At 42.7% G+C, this 17947-nt stretch overlaps 1 protein-coding gene across 5 annotated transcripts in view; it reads right to left on the bottom strand.

Moving 5' to 3' along the window:
* Positions 1–17947, bottom strand: part of KLC3 (kinesin light chain 3) — an 819248-nt gene that overhangs the window by 489311 nt on the left and 311990 nt on the right. For all 5 annotated transcript variants that reach the window (XM_069207761.1, XM_069207764.1, XM_069207763.1 and 2 more), the window contains exon 5: positions 12194–12419. In XM_069207761.1, coding sequence (XP_069063862.1) covers positions 12194–12419 — 226 coding nt within the window. The remainder of the gene's footprint in view (positions 1–12193; positions 12420–17947) is intronic.

Here is a 17947-nt window from a genome sequence, read left to right as displayed (position 1 = left end):
AGAGGAGCTTGGTAGGATCAAAAGGTTCAAACTCAGGAATACAATCAAGGAGGGAGCGATACTCGTAAAACACAAACTGAGAGCGGTGCCTTTTAGTGTAAAAGATTAGCTAAAAAAGGAATTGGAAACTTTGTCTAAGAGGGGAATCATAAAGTCAGTGGAGTCTTTCCCCCGGTAGTAGAATGCAAGAAGAATGGGGCGCATGCATTGATCTTCGCATGCTCAACAAAGAAATATAGGTACATCCCCTTCCAAAGATAAACAAGATGCTGACTTTATTTGCAGGAGCAAAGTTCTTCACCAAACTTGAGTTAGTTTCTGCATACCACAAGAATGAGTTAGCTTCAGACTCCTGTCACTTCATAGCTTTCTTTTACCTGTTGAGGCAATATCAGTACTGTTGCATGCCATTTGGCTTGGCATCAGCTGCTTCAGTATTCCAGAGGGTGGTGTTTATGTTACAAAATGGTATTAGAAATGTAGCCATTTTTCATGATGATGTTCTGATATTCACTCCTAATCACCAGGTACATGATGTGGTATTAAACCAAGTATTCTACATTGTTCAGCAGTAGGGTGTTGTTTTGAAAAGAGAAATGTGAGTTTTTAAAAGAAACAGTTGAATACCTAGGACGTGTGATTTCTAGTTTCAATAGTAGATCTAAGCCTGGGTTGGTCAGTGCTATTCTAGAAGCGCCACTCCCTACTGACAAAGAGGGAGTTAATTCCTTCATTGGTCTGATAGAATTTTATTCATGCTTTATCCCGGATTTCATATGTAAGGTTAAACCTATTTCTAATTTACAAAAAATCTGTAAAAGTTTGTTGGGATGAAGAATGCATAGCAGCGCTTGATTGGGTGAAGTCTCAGTTGTTGAGGGTCAAGACTCGCTGTATGATCCATCACTCAAGTGTACTTTGAAGGTACAAGCCAGCAACCCAGGGTACGGAGCAATAATATCAGAGATTAGTGATTGAAAAACACACCATTGGTTTTGCTACCATAGTACTCTGCGATGCGGGATTACACTTTTCAGTCATTGAGAACGATTGTTGGCATGTTGGTGGGCCACTGAGAAATTCTAAAGCTATTTGTGGGGAGGCGTTTACTACTGCAAACTCATTACTAGCCACTATTGGTGTTCATCCTTGGAGGCAACAATTAAAAAAGACAAGACACCTAGAATAGCCAGGTTTCTTATGAGGCTTTTACAGTTTCAGTTTGATGTCTAACATCAAAAGAACATCAGGGCAGACCATTTGTCTCGTTTTCCTAGTAAGGTGAGCATTTAGTAGCAGGAAGAATGCATACTTGAATCTGTCACAGGTGACACAAAGGATGAAAGTTGCATTATCGCAGCTGCTGAGTTGGAAAGGTGTTTCCTTTTTAGAGTCAGGATGAAAGTCTGCCAGCAGTGAGGATGTGGTGTTGAGTTTAGTATCCACATACATCAGGAAGGTTGGCTGGAAGCAAAGCCCTCTTGATTCTTGATTTGAGTATCCATCCATTTAATAAGGTGACTGAAGAGTTATCACTATAGGATAGGTCGTTGATTACAAGGCTCGATAAATTGCTGATACTAGGAAGTGCTCATAAAGGGCATTTAGGGGCCACTTTCACCAAGCGTAGAGTACATTCTGATGTCTGCAGATAGACAGGGAAGTTGATCTGCTGATAATGTGTTGTTTGATCTAAAAGTTACAAAGCTCTGAAGGCATCCAACCACCCATTGACTCCCACTGATAATCCTGCTGGACCTTGGTTGAAAATGTGTTTAATCTGATGCGGATATTTTTTATTTTTTTTAGAAATGAGCAGTAATAAGCACCAAGAAGCTCTCTGTATTACCCCCGAACCAATGGTCTGATTGAGTCCTTCAACTGTGCTTTAGCAGAGCTGTGTGCTGGGGTTTGTACAACAGGTGTGTTGTGAACACAGCAGTCCAGACCATGTTATGGTTCTACAGGACCACACCTCAGTCACCTACCAGTGTTTCTCCCTTTGAACTACTTAGGGGAAGGAAATCGATTATTTAGTTCAGACCTGCATGGATGTCAAGATGGTTGAAACAGAAGGTGCCTGTTGAGGGTACACTTGTGAGGGAGAAGATAACAGAAGCCCAAAGTAAGAAGAAAGTTTATTATGATTTAAAGAAGAGTGTTTGTGTCAAACCTGTTGCAGTGGGAGACTATGCGCCAAGAAAGACAAGCTCTTGTGTCATGAAAGGTGAAGCAAAGTTCTGATTCTGTGGTTGTTGACAAAGCATGTGGCAGTTCCGTTCGTATTTAGGGTTGTCATTGGTGGGACCTGGAAAAAGTAGTCAAAGTCTCACCCAGGCAGGATAATTAACAAGTTTCCATTGGAGGGAAAAATAAGATTTCTCCATAGTTCTCTCCTCAGGGTAACTTTGCAAAAGTTAAAAATAATAAAAGAAATTCTGAACAAAAATACAGTTTACCAAATTTATTTCAACATGTGTGCAGGGGTGTACTAGAACATAGGCTTCCAGTGAGGTACAAATGATTCTCGGGTGCAGCAGTAGGTACAAGTGTGTAGGCTCCTGGGTAGACCCAAGTTATCTTTTGCAGAAACTCGCTTCATGTATACTTTACTGCACCTTGATTCAAATAGGTTATGCTATGTAGCGCCTACCATTTTTAGCTCATTTTTTTAACCAGTATTTAATTCCTGTTGTTATGTATTGTAATTTTCATAATTGTTATATACCTCATTCCTATCACTTTTATGTTTATTGACTATACTCACCATGTTGAGAACAACTACTTGCATGTATATACTTACTTTTATTATGGTAATATTGAGGGTAACTACTTGCATGTATATTATTTTATTATATTTAGATTTGCTTTGGAAAAAGCTTCTTTAAGTAGTTTCAATTTTTTATTACATTAGTGTTTATTGAACAATTGGAAAAAAAAATTGCTGTGAAAAGGAACATACCCATCTAGTATTCTTTACTCCACATCACCTTGTGACACCTTTTGTAGATGACAAGTGCATAGCTAATGTTCTATAGAACAATAATGTTTAAAAGTTTGGCAACTGGAGACCTGAATCAGGCGGTTGTCTGTGTTCCCAGCAGCTTAAGGTGGTTTCTGACTTCACAACTTTCAATAAAATCCCAACATTACTTTCTGGCTCAGTGACGTTATTACTACACAGTGTTAATGAAATCGGTTCAGTATTCTAGCAGGGGGGCACAGTGGTGGTGGCACTACGTCATGGGCTCTTATAGTGCTGCCGGTCCCTGGTGACAAGCCTCTGAGTTGGTCTCATTCCTTTCCCACAATGTTGGAAAGACAAGGAATCAAGATAGTGGTTAGGAGCTCTGGTGTGGTACAGGCTGTTCTTCAAAAGAGGAAGTCTGATCTCTGACACAGGCACACAGACAGTCATCTCCTGTTTTAATTCAGACCGGTTCAACACTGCAGGATACAATAAGCAGTTGAATACATATTGGAAGCTAGATGTTGGGTAAGGATTCAAGCTGGCTACACGTCGGTTGCAGTGGATTGTACTGGAGTCAGTTACAGTTGTGGGCCACGGAAGCCCTAACAAGAATGTCCATGCTGGTGCCCATCTTGTCTTTTGACCTATGAACCCAAAGGGCTCCCTGGTGCCTCCATTTATTCACCAGCAGCAGCAAGAGTGACACATTTTTGTCCACCCAGGGTGCTTAAATAAATAGATTATAGTGCTGAAGGTTCCAATTGAGCATTAGGGCCTTCAGAGTACAAGATGAGTCATTTTGGTGGAATTAAAGTATACTTGAACAGTTTAGACTTGGTAGAGCGTTTCCAGTTTGAGAGTGGGATTACTGTCATTGGTGATGGTCTCAATGTGACTTTTTGGTCATAAAAGAGTTGAAAGTCATTAGATGTACAGATCTCCATTCAATGTACTACTGGTTCCATTAGTGTTGCAGATCTCCTGCACTGGGGGGAGGATTTTTGAGAGGCAGTGGGCCTTGTTTCACTGAGTTGAAGGCCTGTCCAAGAGACTATACAGCAGTTGTATGTCGAAACAACACATGCCCTTACCACATATGGTAAGTATTATAAGAAGGTAAGTGAAACAATACACACACACACACACACACACACACATACATATATATAAATGTACATATATATACATATATGCACACACACACACACGTATGCATATATATCACTGAAAAAACAAAGGTTACAGGATCCTTGTAATTAGGAAATAGAATTAAAAGCCCTTAGATATATTCACTATATACACATAACACAAATAATACCATAGAAATTCTGCGGTTGTAATTATAGTTATTTTAAAAAAACTATAACTCATGCCCTAAGGTAACTTTAACTTGTGCCCCTGCCATGCACAGTTTTCTCACCAATACTTTTATTGCAGATGTTGCAGTGATAATATCAATGATGGCATAGAAGATGGCATGACTAATGTAATATGTGGTAATAAGGAGTGCATGGCGAGGGCATGAGTTATAGTTTCTTGAGAACTGTATCTGCTCAATTTCTATGGTTTTATGTGTGTAAAATCTGAACCCAACTATATTGTCCCTTTGTTTTGTTTTTTAGTGAATGCTAAGTTTTTTTTAAATTCTATAACCTAACTATACCCTCCCTGCAAACTGCATTTTTTTCAGTGAGTATCTAGAGATTTTTTTATGTAAAGTAATATTTAATTACCATATGTTAATCCAACTACTGACAGGCTCTGCAGCCAACCTCCTGCATGCAGCCAACCCCATCCTGTGGGGCTGTGAGTGGGTGCGTGAATGGCTGTGTGGGAGTGGGTGTGTGTGGAAGTGTGTATGTGTAGCTGGGTGTGGAAGTGGCTCTATAAGTGACTGAGTTTGTGAATGGGTGTGTGAGTGCTTTTTTGGGTCTGTGAGTGGGAGTGGCTGTATGGGTGTGAGTGGCAGTGTGAGGTTGTGTGGGTCTGTGAGTGGGTGTATGTGTTTTTTTAATTGGGTTCTGGATGTGTCGCAGATTCAGACGGGGGCCGAGTTGAGTGCCACGTTGGATCTGCGGATCCCAGTTCTCCCCTAACAAAATGTTTATGGGCAAGTTCTTGCCCATGATTGGTCTTTCACAGACCGTCCATTAGTCCCATGGGGTCAGGGTAGCTCCACCCTGAACCCTTCTAAATTTTATGTTTTAGTCCCCCCAGTTTGTTGGCACAGAGTCTTGAAACACACAATGGCAGCCTTAACTTCTCTCAGCTTGCGGCCAACAGATCACGACATTGCTGTTAATGCGTGCATCCATACACCACTGCTATAATTCCAAAACTACTGAACAGATTTACACCAAATCACAAAAAGCACTCTTTCTGGATCAAGATCTAGTTTTCTGCCAAATTTAGTGTATTTCCGCTGAGTGGTTCGGGCTGTAGCCATGTTTAAAAAACACCTGTGGGAAATTGCATGAGGAAGATGCGTTTTGCCCCCCCCCCTTTTATTTTTGGCCCTGGCTTGGCAAAGCAAGTGTGTTTACTCTGTGAATCCATATTGAAAAATGATCTGAAATCATTTGTGGAGGTGAATGCTTCTTTCATCAATTGGAGTGCAATCTGTATGTGAATGTGACAAGTGGGTTCTTTCTTGTCCTTTTCTAGTGAGAGCAGAGTTCATGGTTCTCCCTTTAAATTGATACGAATATGCAAATGTGCAAATCACCTGGAAGCTCCGCCCACTTGGCTCCGCCCTGTCCACCTTAGTGGTATGCAAAGGTCTTCCCATCTTTGTCAGGATGATGCATAGCTTACCAAAGGTCCCCCCCAGTGCGCTTCCAACCAGTTTTTGTGGTGCGTTCTTGATGCTAAGGAATATGAGGATATCCCACCAAATAAAGAAGCATTTCCGCCATATAGCTAAGAGGAAGGAGCCTGGTTTGGTCTTTATAGTCTCAATGACCTCTCAATAGGAGGATTCATGTTATCAAAGAATTCAGAAGAAAGACACACAAGGAACAATCACATTGCCAAATGCACACAAGGTCGCTGGAGACATTTCCCTATGGTCTATAGCGCAGCTGTAGTGTAGAATACACACTGGTCATTTACCCAACGAGTTAGCACTTGCTATCTAACCAGTAGAAAGTACTTCAGTTGGGTAGACATTTTGTACAAAACTGTGGACTCTTGTTGGATAAACGGTCAGGTATGATTCCTTTGTGGCCAAGTCACTCATGCAGCTACTGATACATTTCCACAGACACTCACACATCCATTCACAAACACACTCAGACACTCATGCATCCACTCACGGACCCACTTAGACATTCATGCACCCACTCACAGACCCAGTCAGGTTCATGCACTCACTCGCAGACCCACTCAGGTTCATGCACTCACTCGCAGACCCACTCTGCGACCCATACCCTGTATTTCAGACCCATTCAGAAATTCATGCACTCACAGATGCACCCAGAGATTCATGTACCCACTCAGAGACCTACTCAGATACTCACACACTCACAGCTCTACTTAGACACAAACACACTCACAGACCCACTCAGAGTCTGATGCACCCACTCACAAATCTACTCAGACACTCTCACACCCACTCACAGACCTACTGAGACACTAATGTACTCACTCACACACTCATTGTCAAAGATTAGAGGTTACAGTTAGGAAATAAAATTTAAACAAAACCTTGGAAATTCACTTAAAAAAACAATAGTTACAGGGCGTTACATTTAGGCTTACATTTCACTTGTATAAAACCAGTGAAATTCAGCAGTTATAGTTACCTGAGCTAACTATAACTTACACCCCCACAATGCACTGCTTATGACCTCACATATTACATCACTCATGACATAGTCAATGACATCACTGATGACATCCCAGACCAAAAATTCCTGCAGGACCAAACAGGCAAAATGCAGTGAAGCCTGGCTGTCAAGGCAGTAGTGCTTTGTGAACGTATACACAGAAGCCTGTGTCACAGCTTGACAGGTGTCAAGAAATAGGCACTCTGCATGCTAAAGCAGTGGTAGCCACCCTGGCCCTGATGGAATGAGCCCTTAGTCCTCCTGGAGGCTGCTTCTTGTCTTGGCCAGTGCACTGCAGGTCTTAATGCGGTGGAGTATCTACCCTGACAAAGTCCTTTTCTACAAACCTTACATTTCTTTTTCTCAAAGAATCCACAAAAAGGTCACTGTCAACCAAATGGTATATGGTACAATCGATGTATAAGCTTAAGACACTTTTGGGGTCCTGATGATGGAGTCTCTTCACCTCTGTTCAGTGGTGATACACAGCGAAGAGCGTTGTGAGGGTGATGGGCTGCCTAATGTGAAAAGGAGTCATGCCTTTTGGCAAAAAGGGCACCCTGATCCTCAACATAATTTTGTCTGGGACAACGTAGGTGTAAAGCAGCTGCACTGAGAAAGCCTTGAGTATACACACACACCAAGATAAAGTGATTACAATGAGGAACACAGTTTGGGAGTCAGAAGACGCAACAAAAGCTGTGCATTGACTCAAAGGGATGCAAATAAGGAATGTCAGGATGAAATTAAGATCCCACTATGGTATCAGAAATGGTTTGGGAGGGAACGTTTGTCAAACTTTCAATAAGCTGCATCACCACAGGCAATTTAAACAAGGACAGTTGGTCCAGCAAATGTAAAAAGGCCAAACGGTCTGACAAATAACCATTAAGACAGCCTACTGCAGGGCACTGTTGGGCCAAAACAAACAATAAGCCATTCAACAGTTTAATCTGGAAGGGGTCTCTATTGTAAACTCCACATCAGGCCACAACTTTGTCCCAGTGTCTGGCGTAAATGGACTGTAAAAATGGATGCCTGGCCACGAGGATGTCCACAACTTCACGAAGTAGATTAAATGCACTAATTTGCCACTGCTCAGTCTCCATGAGTGGAGGTGTAGATTGCGCAGGTTCGCATGCAGAACCATGTCCTGCTGCTGTGATAGGAGATCCTCCCAAAACAGTAACCTGATTGGAAGGCAAATGCTCCTGCCCAGAAGTTTGAGGTACCATACTCCCCTGGCCCAATCTGGAGCCACTAGGATGGCTTGGGCCTCGTAGTTCCTGATCTTCTTCAGATCTTGTGGCAGGAGAGGCAGAAAGGTTTACAGATGACCCATGCATCTCTCTAGCTGAATGCATCTCCTAGACAGAGGGTTCTCTGGAACTCCAATGCGCAGAAGCTTTAACACTGTGCGTTCTCAACAGTGATGAAACGATCCAGCCAGGGTTCTTCCCACTGTCGGAAGATGCCCTAGATCATCTCAGTATACAACTGCCTTTCGTGATCCATCAGGCACTGCTAGCTGAGCTCATCCGCTTTGGTTTTTAAATATCCCTCCAGGTGGTACATGATCACAGAGATGCCATAATGCTCTAGCCAACTCCAGCCATAGATCACCTCTAGGCACAGGAAAGGGGACTCCACTTTCCATGCTTATTGCAGTGCCACAAAGCAGTGATGTCCTCTGTGAGAACCTATACCACCTTTCCTCAGAAGGACAGCAAGAAGGCTAATGGCCCACGGCTTCAACAGATTGATTTCGGATGGAAATCTGACTCCATAACAGAGTCTTATCATCTCCACCTCTGCCAGATGACCTTCCCAATCCAGCAGTGACACATATGTCATCACCTTCAACTTTCAGTGAGGAAGGGATAGGGGGTCCACAACTGGTCAGGTTGAAGTGCAGCAGCCATTACTCCAGATCTTCTGCAGTCTCCCCTGAAACCTGGATGACATCCTACAGGTTTCCTTCATTCTGGGCCCACCGAAACTTCAGATGCCTCTGCATAGCCCATATATGCCACCTGAAGAAGTGGCAAAGCAGGATGCAGGAGGCCAACATGCCAAGGAGTTTCAGAGTTGCTTTCATGAAATGTAGGACCAAGGCTGCAACATCAGAATCAAAGTCAGAAAGACCCAGACTTGTTGTAGCAGAGAAAAGGCCCTGGAGAGCACGGTGCCCAAGACAGCTGCTATAAAAGAAAGACTTTGCAAAGGAGTCAGATGTGATTTTGGGTCACTGTCCGAGAATCCTAGCAATGTTAGGAGGTTTGCTGTCATCTGGAGATGGTCTACGACTGACAGTAGCAAGTCTGACTTGAAAACAGTCATTTGTCAATGTAGGAGAAAACTGGTATCCCCAACCCCCAAAGATGTGAAGTGAGAGCCACCATCACTTTCGTGAACAGCCGAGGAGCTCTGGTGAGGCCAAAAGGGAGCATGGCAAACTGAAAATGCTCCTAGCCAAGGTTGAACCACAGGTAACATCTGTCTGACTGAGTGACTGGCACATGAAGGTATATGTCCTGCAGGTCCAAGGCAACCATACAGTCACCCGGATCTACGGCAGACAGAACCTGGGCCTTTGTAACCCTTTTGAATTAGTCCTTCCTTAAGGAGGCATTTACAGTCAAAGATCTAGAATAGGACGAAGGCCCCCATCCTTCTTCAGCCCAAGAAAATAGCTGGAGTAACATCCAGTCCCTATTTCCGCATCCGAAACCTTTGTGGTGTTCCCTTTGGATAGTAGAGCTTGAACTTCCTGAAGTAAGATAGGTGCTCCACTGAAAGCTGCTTTGATGACGCCGTATGCTGCGCTGGGTTGGAAACGCACAAAAGGGCATAGCCCTTTTGCATCATCTGGAGGATCTATCTGTCTGATGTGATGGATTGCAACTCTTGGGGAAAATGTTTGATCCTGCCACCTACAATGAGGTCATGCTCCGCTAAAGTCAAACTAAAGCAGCTTGGGCATTAATTCTGCAGGGGAGGGGGACTGAGAAAACCGTGTATCTGATGACCTGCCTGATATTGGCTTTCTCCCCTTCCGTGGCCACAAAATGACTGGGATGAATGTTGCGGGGAAGAGGGGCTATGGCGCTGTCTATACGCCACACCTTTGAAGCAACCTCAGAAGGGTTGAAACTTATGAAGAAACTGTCTGGCAGGGGTGGAAAGGCCAAAGAAATGCACTGTGGCTCTAAATTCGTTAAAGCATTTGAGGGTGTAATCAGCCTTTGCCATCAAAAGGCATATGCCAAAGTGAGGAATGCATATCACCTGGAAGGTCTGTGGATCACATACATTCATGAGGACGGAGCACCACACTAGTGCCAACTGTTCACCTCAAGCAATTGTTAGTTAACTGTTATCCTGGCCAGCCCAAATCACATATTCTGAGGCAGCCTGGCCACCTTGAATGGTTTGAGCCAAGGAGACCCTAAACTACCAGCAAGATTTTGCTGACCATGTCCCAGAGGACCACAGTATAATGGCCTAGTAAGTAACTTGCTCTGACTGACCTCCAGGCTGGCCGAAGTGAGCAAACATTTCTCTAACACCTCAGTACTTTAAGTAGCATAGTCAGTGTGTCATGGGCTCTAGTATAAGGAAGGTAATGGGCCACCTGCTGCATCAATGGAAGCTGCACTTCTGAATCATTTTTGACTTCCTGTCAGGGGGTGTCATTGGAAATGAATTAGGATTAATTTTGTTGGTGGAAGCTTGAACCACCAAACTCTCAGGAGTAGGTTGCTGTGAAAGAAAATCAGGTGCAAGTCTGTGGCTTCTGCCCATCTGCCTGTTCATTGGTGGGCCAGAACAAGGTTTATATCAAGTGCCTGTAAGAGTATAATTTAGAGGATCTTTGAAAGGTAGCATGGACTCAGAAGAATGGAGGAAATCAACCCTGTATCTGGCCGGAACTGAAAAGTTGGTGGGGCAATTGAAGACAGCTCCATTGTAGAGGTAGTACTTTGTCAGTGTCAGACTGTACGGGAACCGGGTGAGTAGAGTAGGAGTGAGATCTTAGTTGTGGTCGAGACAGATTTAGCAATTGATCAGACACTGGAGTTGGTAAAGAATCTCCCTCCTGTGGTGATAATGTTGGGACAGTCATTGACAAAAGAGAGATTGCCGCAGGTCTATGGCCTGTAGTGGAAGTTGGCACAGGAGTCGGTGCAGCAACTGAAGCGGGTTCCAGGAGCTCAGATGGCAGCGGGGGCAAATCTGCCAGTGGTAACCTGACTAGGGGCCACTGCAGATCCGTGGGTCCCAACACCAGAGGGAGTCAGAAGAGTGCCACAAATATGCAGCATGGCCTCCGTAATGGCCTTGACCTGCTGCAGGATCGCAGATGGCCCAGAGAACTCCGGGTGCATCGAGATAAACTGTGGATTCAGCTCCTCAATCAGATCTAGAGCGAGACTAGCTGGCACCTTGACATCCTTGCAACTTCTCTTTAGATTGAATGGTGAAATGGGGTAGTCTCCCACTTCACCACCTTGCTCTTCTGCTTTCATTTGGACTAACCCTAATGACCTTGATTGCAAAGAGATCCTATTGCGGATCAATCTTAAGAGCTGGGAAGGGTCAGTTCCAACGACTAGTAGTGGGACGTGGATGACGTCATTTGATGTTTGGCGACCAACAGCTTTGTTTCACAGTCCTGATATCCTTAGGGTGCGTGAGGGCACATTCATCACATGACTTGAAGTTGTGCCCCAGGTCCAAAAACAAGAGGACATCCTTTGAGGGTCCATCACCAACCTCAACTCACGACAGTCATGGCATAGTTTGAAATTTGTAGCTTTAGGTGGGGATACTGTCCTCTTATTCACTGGAATTAAAAAAATCATGTCAAAGTCCCAATAAGGGAGCACAGCTCTGGATACGCTTCAAAAGGAACGCAAAGAAAGAAATGTACACAGGGTGTTGCTTATATGCAGCTCTGCTCCATCACTTCCAGCCACACTGCATTAAGTAGCGGCGTGCAGGAGTACTGCTGTAAATAAATTCTCTCTACCAACAATTACTCATTCACCTAGACAATTTCTAACTTATTGTTCCCTCTATTGTGACCAGTCATTGAACTATTTTTATGATCCTATTTTGAAATCCTTTGGAGAAGTCCAAATAAAACAAACACATTTCTGCGTGATCTTACTCCACAGCAACCTGATATTACTCCCTCATTATGCTGATAGACAAGGGGTGAGGGTGTGACAAATTAGATAAAAGGAGAGACAAAAAAAAGAGAGAGAAAGAAAGGGATGGAAAATTGGTGAACTAGATAGAAGGACATGGAAGATAGGATTAAATAAATGATAAATGGATAAAGAGGAGTAGGTTGGGAAGGAGCTAAAGTAGGCGAGTCAAATGTTCTCACCTGTACACAAGAGCCAGTATGTTTAGCATGGTGGCCACATCAGGGTGGTTGTGGCCAGAGCTCTTCTCCAGATCTTCCAGAGCCTGTTTGCAGAGAGGCACTGCCACCTCATAGCGGCCCTGTGAGGCATACTGGATCACTAGGTTGTGCAGGGTACGCAAACGTGCTGGGATCTCATAGCCACCCTGCTGGGAAGCAGTGAAGGCACTGCTCATCTGAGAGGTCTCTGTGGAGAGAGAGATTATAGTTAAATGTGAGGACAAATAGTGTGAGGAAATAAACTGGAAAACATGGAGTAAGTGAGGTGAGGTTAAAGTGAAACTAAGAGAAAGAAAGCAAGAGGGACATAATGATGGGAAAAGGATGAGAACACGTGAAAAGAGTGCATCCAAGGAAAAAAGGTTGGAGGATTCAGCTGAAGGTGGGAAATAAAAAGAAGGAATGACCAATACATTTTCATAAGATTAAAAAAAATAATTATTGAGTTGCTTATAATGTTTTGCTCCATTTGACAAATCAGCACAAACATTTAATTAAAAAATGCATATGTTAACCTTAACTTCATCTAGTAAAGTTTGTGGCCACAGGGAACAAAAGTTAAAGATGGAACAGCAACAGTTACTCTTTCCATATTGCTCACTGGCACTAAAAGAGCTGCTGGACATAGACAGACCTCGAACATGGCCAGGAAACCAAAGATTGCTTTAGCTGACTAACTTTTCTGGTGAGGTTAAAAAAAACTCTCAGGCTCATAAAAAAAGGATTTGTGAAATGGTTTGTGGAAACAAATCTTGATCTCAGTTTCCACTGAGACAGGCCAATGATCTACAATGAACTTTGTTTTAAAAATTATGCTGTGCTCCTCTCTTCAAAAAGGTATTTTGTAGAATGGAATGGACCCCATTGACACATGACAGGCGGGGGGCATTGAAACTCAGTGTTAGAAGAATGTCCCATCTTAGGTAGTATAGAGGGACTTAATGTACCAATTAGAGACAATTTAATGTCCAACTTTTTCTAAAGACGTTTCCTGATTTGTCAAATCGATACTGACTCATAGGTTCAGGGTGCACAAGGATTCCATTTATGGATGCTAAATTAATTTATCAATAAGGATGGTTACAGTGTCCAGTGACAAAGCTATTCTGATGATTGCTGGCAACTTTCTTCTGCTTTGATTTATGAGCATGCACCCCCCAGCTGAGAATATCTCTTTTGTTGTGAGCTCAAACTTCTGCGTTACCACTGTAGAGCTCCATTGGTGCCTTAGGAAGATATTTAGTCATCTTCCAGCTGCTAAGCCAGCTGTAACTGTACAAGCCGGCAAAACTGAAAGTCACAAAAGTTGGGCATACACTATTTTTTGCTTTTCCCTGCAAACAAGGTTGCAAATGCATTCTAAATTCACAATGTACTACGGGCCAGATGTAGGAAACAATTTGCGAGTCGCAAACGGCACAAATTGCCGTTTGCGAGTCGCAAATCGGAGTTTCCTATGCAGAAATGCATTTTGCGAGTCGGGAACAGGAAGGGGTGTTCCCTTCCTATTTGCGACTCGCAGTGGTATGCAATTCCATTTGCGACCGCACTTGAAGTGGATGGTAACCCACTCGCAAATTGGAAGGGGTCCCCATGGGACCCCTTCCCCTTTGTGAATGGACCCCAAAATATTTTTTCAGGGCAGGTAGTGGTCCAAGGGACCACTACCTGCCCTGAAAAAATTCTGAAACTAAAGGTTTCGGATTTTTTTTTAAGTGCAGCTCGTTTTCCTTTAAGGAAAACAGGCTACACTTATAAAAAAAAAAATGCTTTATTTATAAGCAGTCACAAACATGGAGGTCTGCTGACTACAGCAGGCCTCCATGTTAGCGAGTGCCCATAGTCGCTATGGGGCCGCAATTTGCGACCCACCTCATTAATATTAATGAGGTGGGTCTTTGCGACCCCATAGCGACTCGAAGACAGTGTCTGAGATACCGTTCTGCACTGCAAATTGCGAGTTGCAATTTGCGAGTCGCTCGGACTCGCAAATTGCAACTCGCAATTTGCAATATTGCTACATCTGGCCCTACGTCAGAAAAAAAACACAATACAATGGCAGCAAAAGTTTACACTGCAACTTTGCAAATCACTATTGAAATACAAAAAATGCTAGGTTGGCAAGAAGTGGCAACATCTGCGAAAAATTCTGAAATGTGAAACTGGCCAACCAAGGTGCAAAAAAAAGTGCAAATATTGAAAGTAATAGGACTAGTAATTTTAGCAAAAGTATTTATCGATATTATTACTATTTAGCATGCATTTAGCATGCATATTACTATCCTTGCAATTATGCAAAAATAATCATTACGTTACTGTTGTTGCTATTGTTACTACTGTACTAATAAATCCAGTAATAATATTATAACACACAAGTAATTTAGAACACTTCCCAATATGGTTCTATCAAACAAAACTTTCATTGCTATAAAAAAAAACTATAAGGAAGAGAAGGAAAAGTTGCTTACCTGTAATCCTAGTTCTCTTCCAGGGGAATCCTCATCAGAGTCATAAGCACTAAATAGTCCCGCCCACGTGCAAGGATCCAAAAGGCACTCTTAAAAATGTTTTATATATATGTAATAAACTTTGTAAATAGTGCTTTTGAGATATATATATATATATATATACACACATTATATACACATATATATATATCTATGTATCAGCCTCATCCACCAATTGGGGCTGGTGCTGGAAAAACGGGTGCAGATCCCGTTTGACAATTGCAACCCAGTCCTTCAGCGTTATAATTCAAAAGGAAAAACCTCACACAACGTGTCAGCGTCTTGCAATAATTTATTCGGCTATGCGTTTCAACCCACAAGGGGTCTTCGTCGCGGCCTCGTTTGAAAATTGTGCACAAATTCCTCACAAAAATATACACAAAACTAACAAACAAAGAAAAAATACTTTCTCTTTTGAAGAAACACATTCATTAATTCAACTAACCTCTGTCCTAAAAACATGAACCATATCATTTCAAACCAGATATTTCTCATATTAAATTTAAATTCATTTTCAACAATAAAGTGAAGAAACAAATATACTGATAATTCCTAAGGAATTGTCCATCAAAATACTGATTTTCTCTCATGAACCTTTTTTTTTAAATGGCACATGATTACAATTCAAAACCCCAAATACACAATCATATTTTAATCCAATTATTTCTATATCAAGCATCTCCAAATAAAGGCCAAGTGGCCAAATAATCATAATCATATTGTATTGGAGACACATATTAAATCATAAACACTTCCTGGTCAAATGGCCAATTAATCAAATAAGCATAATCATATTGTATTGAAGACATATCAAATCATTCAAAATATTCATTTCACGAAGGAAGCCTAGTAGCAGATTCAAATAAACTAAAACTACCCTAGGATTATCTAATACCCATGTTCACACCCAGTGTAACAAAAAAGAAAAAAAGGAAAAATAAAAAGAAGAAATCCAAAAGTTAGAAAAAATGAATACATTAAATTATCCAAAACACACAATTTTCTATTCTAAAAAACTACAGATTCAATTAAAGAATATAATAAATCCAACCGTAAATTAAAATAAACTAATGCACAAGATAAGGAGAGAGAAAAAGAGAGGGGTGAACATGGAAGTAGTTACAACCAACTTAACACAATCACACCAGCTGATCGTCATCCTTGTTTAGTCCTCCTGGAGATTTGCTACCAAGCAAGATGATATACTCTAATTCTCTGATTCTTAGTCTCCTTTCTCCGTCTCCACCACGTACACTCTTCTCAATCCTATAAATACCCAAAAATATTAAAAGATCAACATCCTGAGTGTGTACTTTGGCCCAATGCCTGGCAATGGGATAAGATGTATCATTATTCTTAACTGCTCTATAATGTTCGAGGACTCTCTTTTTGACAAGGCCAAAGGTTCTGCCCACGCATTTATGCCCACAAGGGCACTGTTAAACATAAACACAATAATCTGATCCACAGGTAATACATTTGTTTATCCTTGAAGGCTCATCTGTGGCTGTGTTATATGTTTTAAAATTCTTACTTCTCCTGCATACCATGCATCTTCCACATTTGTAAAAACCTTTCTGATCTTGAATCCGCCAGTCTTACTGTAATGTACACTCATATAGCTATGCACCAAAATATCACGGAAAGATCTAGGTTTGCGATAGGAGATCTTGGGGCAAGAAGTCACTGTCTTTCTAATCACTGGATCTTGCTTAACAAAATGCCAGTGCTTCGTCACCATCATCTTAATAGGTGCACTTTCACTATTAAAAGTTGTGATTAACCTGATCACATCAGGGTTTGCTTCAGTCTTTCTTCTCTTATTCAGAAGAGTTTCCCTTGTAACATTTGACACTCTCTTACTGGCTGCCTTCAGAACTTTCATGGGATTGCTCTAAATCTGCTGATCACTCTCCCCTCTTCCTCCTTATAGGCCTGATGAGTACTGCAATTCCGTTTGGCCCCGAGTAATACACAATAACACACCAAACCATAGAAATTCATCTTTTAATGTGAGAGTCATCTACAGTAACTATAACTCATGCCTTTATGGAACTATAACTCCCGCCCACACCATGCACAGTTTTCTGCTAAGTAATTTTACTGCAAATATTACATTGATAATATCAATGATGTTACCAAAGTTGTCATGAGTGATGTATTATGTGGGGTAATTAGCAGTGCAAGGTGAGGGCGTGAGTTATAGTTACCTTAGGGCACAAGTTATAGTTAGTTGAGATAACACTAACTATAACTGATGAATTTCTTAGGCTTGGTACGTTTAAAATGTGAGCCTAACTATAAAGTCCCTGTAACCTTAGTTTTTTTCAGTGAATTTCTACTTTTTTTTTTACGTAAAGTAATTTTCATTACTATATGTTAATCCAATCACCACCACAGAGTCTGCAGCCATCCCTATAACAACCCAACCCCTCACGGCCCTGCTCTTACCCAGGCCGACCTTGACCCGGGGACCCCATTCCCAAGGGCCAGACCATGTGGCCTGGGTGCTCCTGAGGGATTCAGCATTGCTGTTACAGAGAGGGAGTTGCTAAACATGTAGCTCCCTCTCTGTGAGAGCAATTGTTTCCTTTGTCTCCCTGTCATCTTTGCAGGCAGGGAGACAGAGTAAACCTCTGCTCACAGCAAGGGAGAGCTGTTTGAAAGCTCTCCCTTGCTGGGAGCAGTGTGTTTGCAGTGGCTTGGCAGCAGCTGTAAAAGCTGCAGCCAAGCCACAGCGAACAGCTACGTCCTAGGGGTGGGCACCCCGGGACATAGCAAGAGCCGGTCCTGGAGGTTGGCGGTCCGCAGGGCCATCAGTGGCTCCTCGAGGGAGGCCACGCAGCCCCCCTCCAATGAAAATAACCCGGGCAGTGGTAGTCCCTGGGGCTCAAGGGTCTGAAACGGAACTCCTTCATTGTCTTATTATAGCCCAGGGGAGATGGTGGTCCCCGGGGCAGCGGGGGCCACCTGGCTCCCCACCACATAGGCCCTCATTTTGAAGTTCCTGATGGGGAGGTTGCCACCAATGTGGCTGCCTCCCTGCCGGGCCACTTACGAGTTTTCCGTTGGGTCAGAGGGCGGATACCCAGTTTCCACCCACTGGCTGTAGGAGGCTGGACTGGCTTGTAGTGAGTACCAAGGGGTACTTGCACCTTGCACCAGGCCCAGTTATCCCTTATTAGTGTATAGGGTGTCTAGCAGCTTA

This window comes from Pleurodeles waltl, chromosome 9 (assembly GCF_031143425.1).
Source record: "Pleurodeles waltl isolate 20211129_DDA chromosome 9, aPleWal1.hap1.20221129, whole genome shotgun sequence".
Lineage (NCBI taxonomy): Eukaryota > Metazoa > Chordata > Amphibia > Caudata > Salamandridae > Pleurodeles > Pleurodeles waltl.
This window is presented reverse-complemented; position numbering and strand designations above follow the sequence as displayed.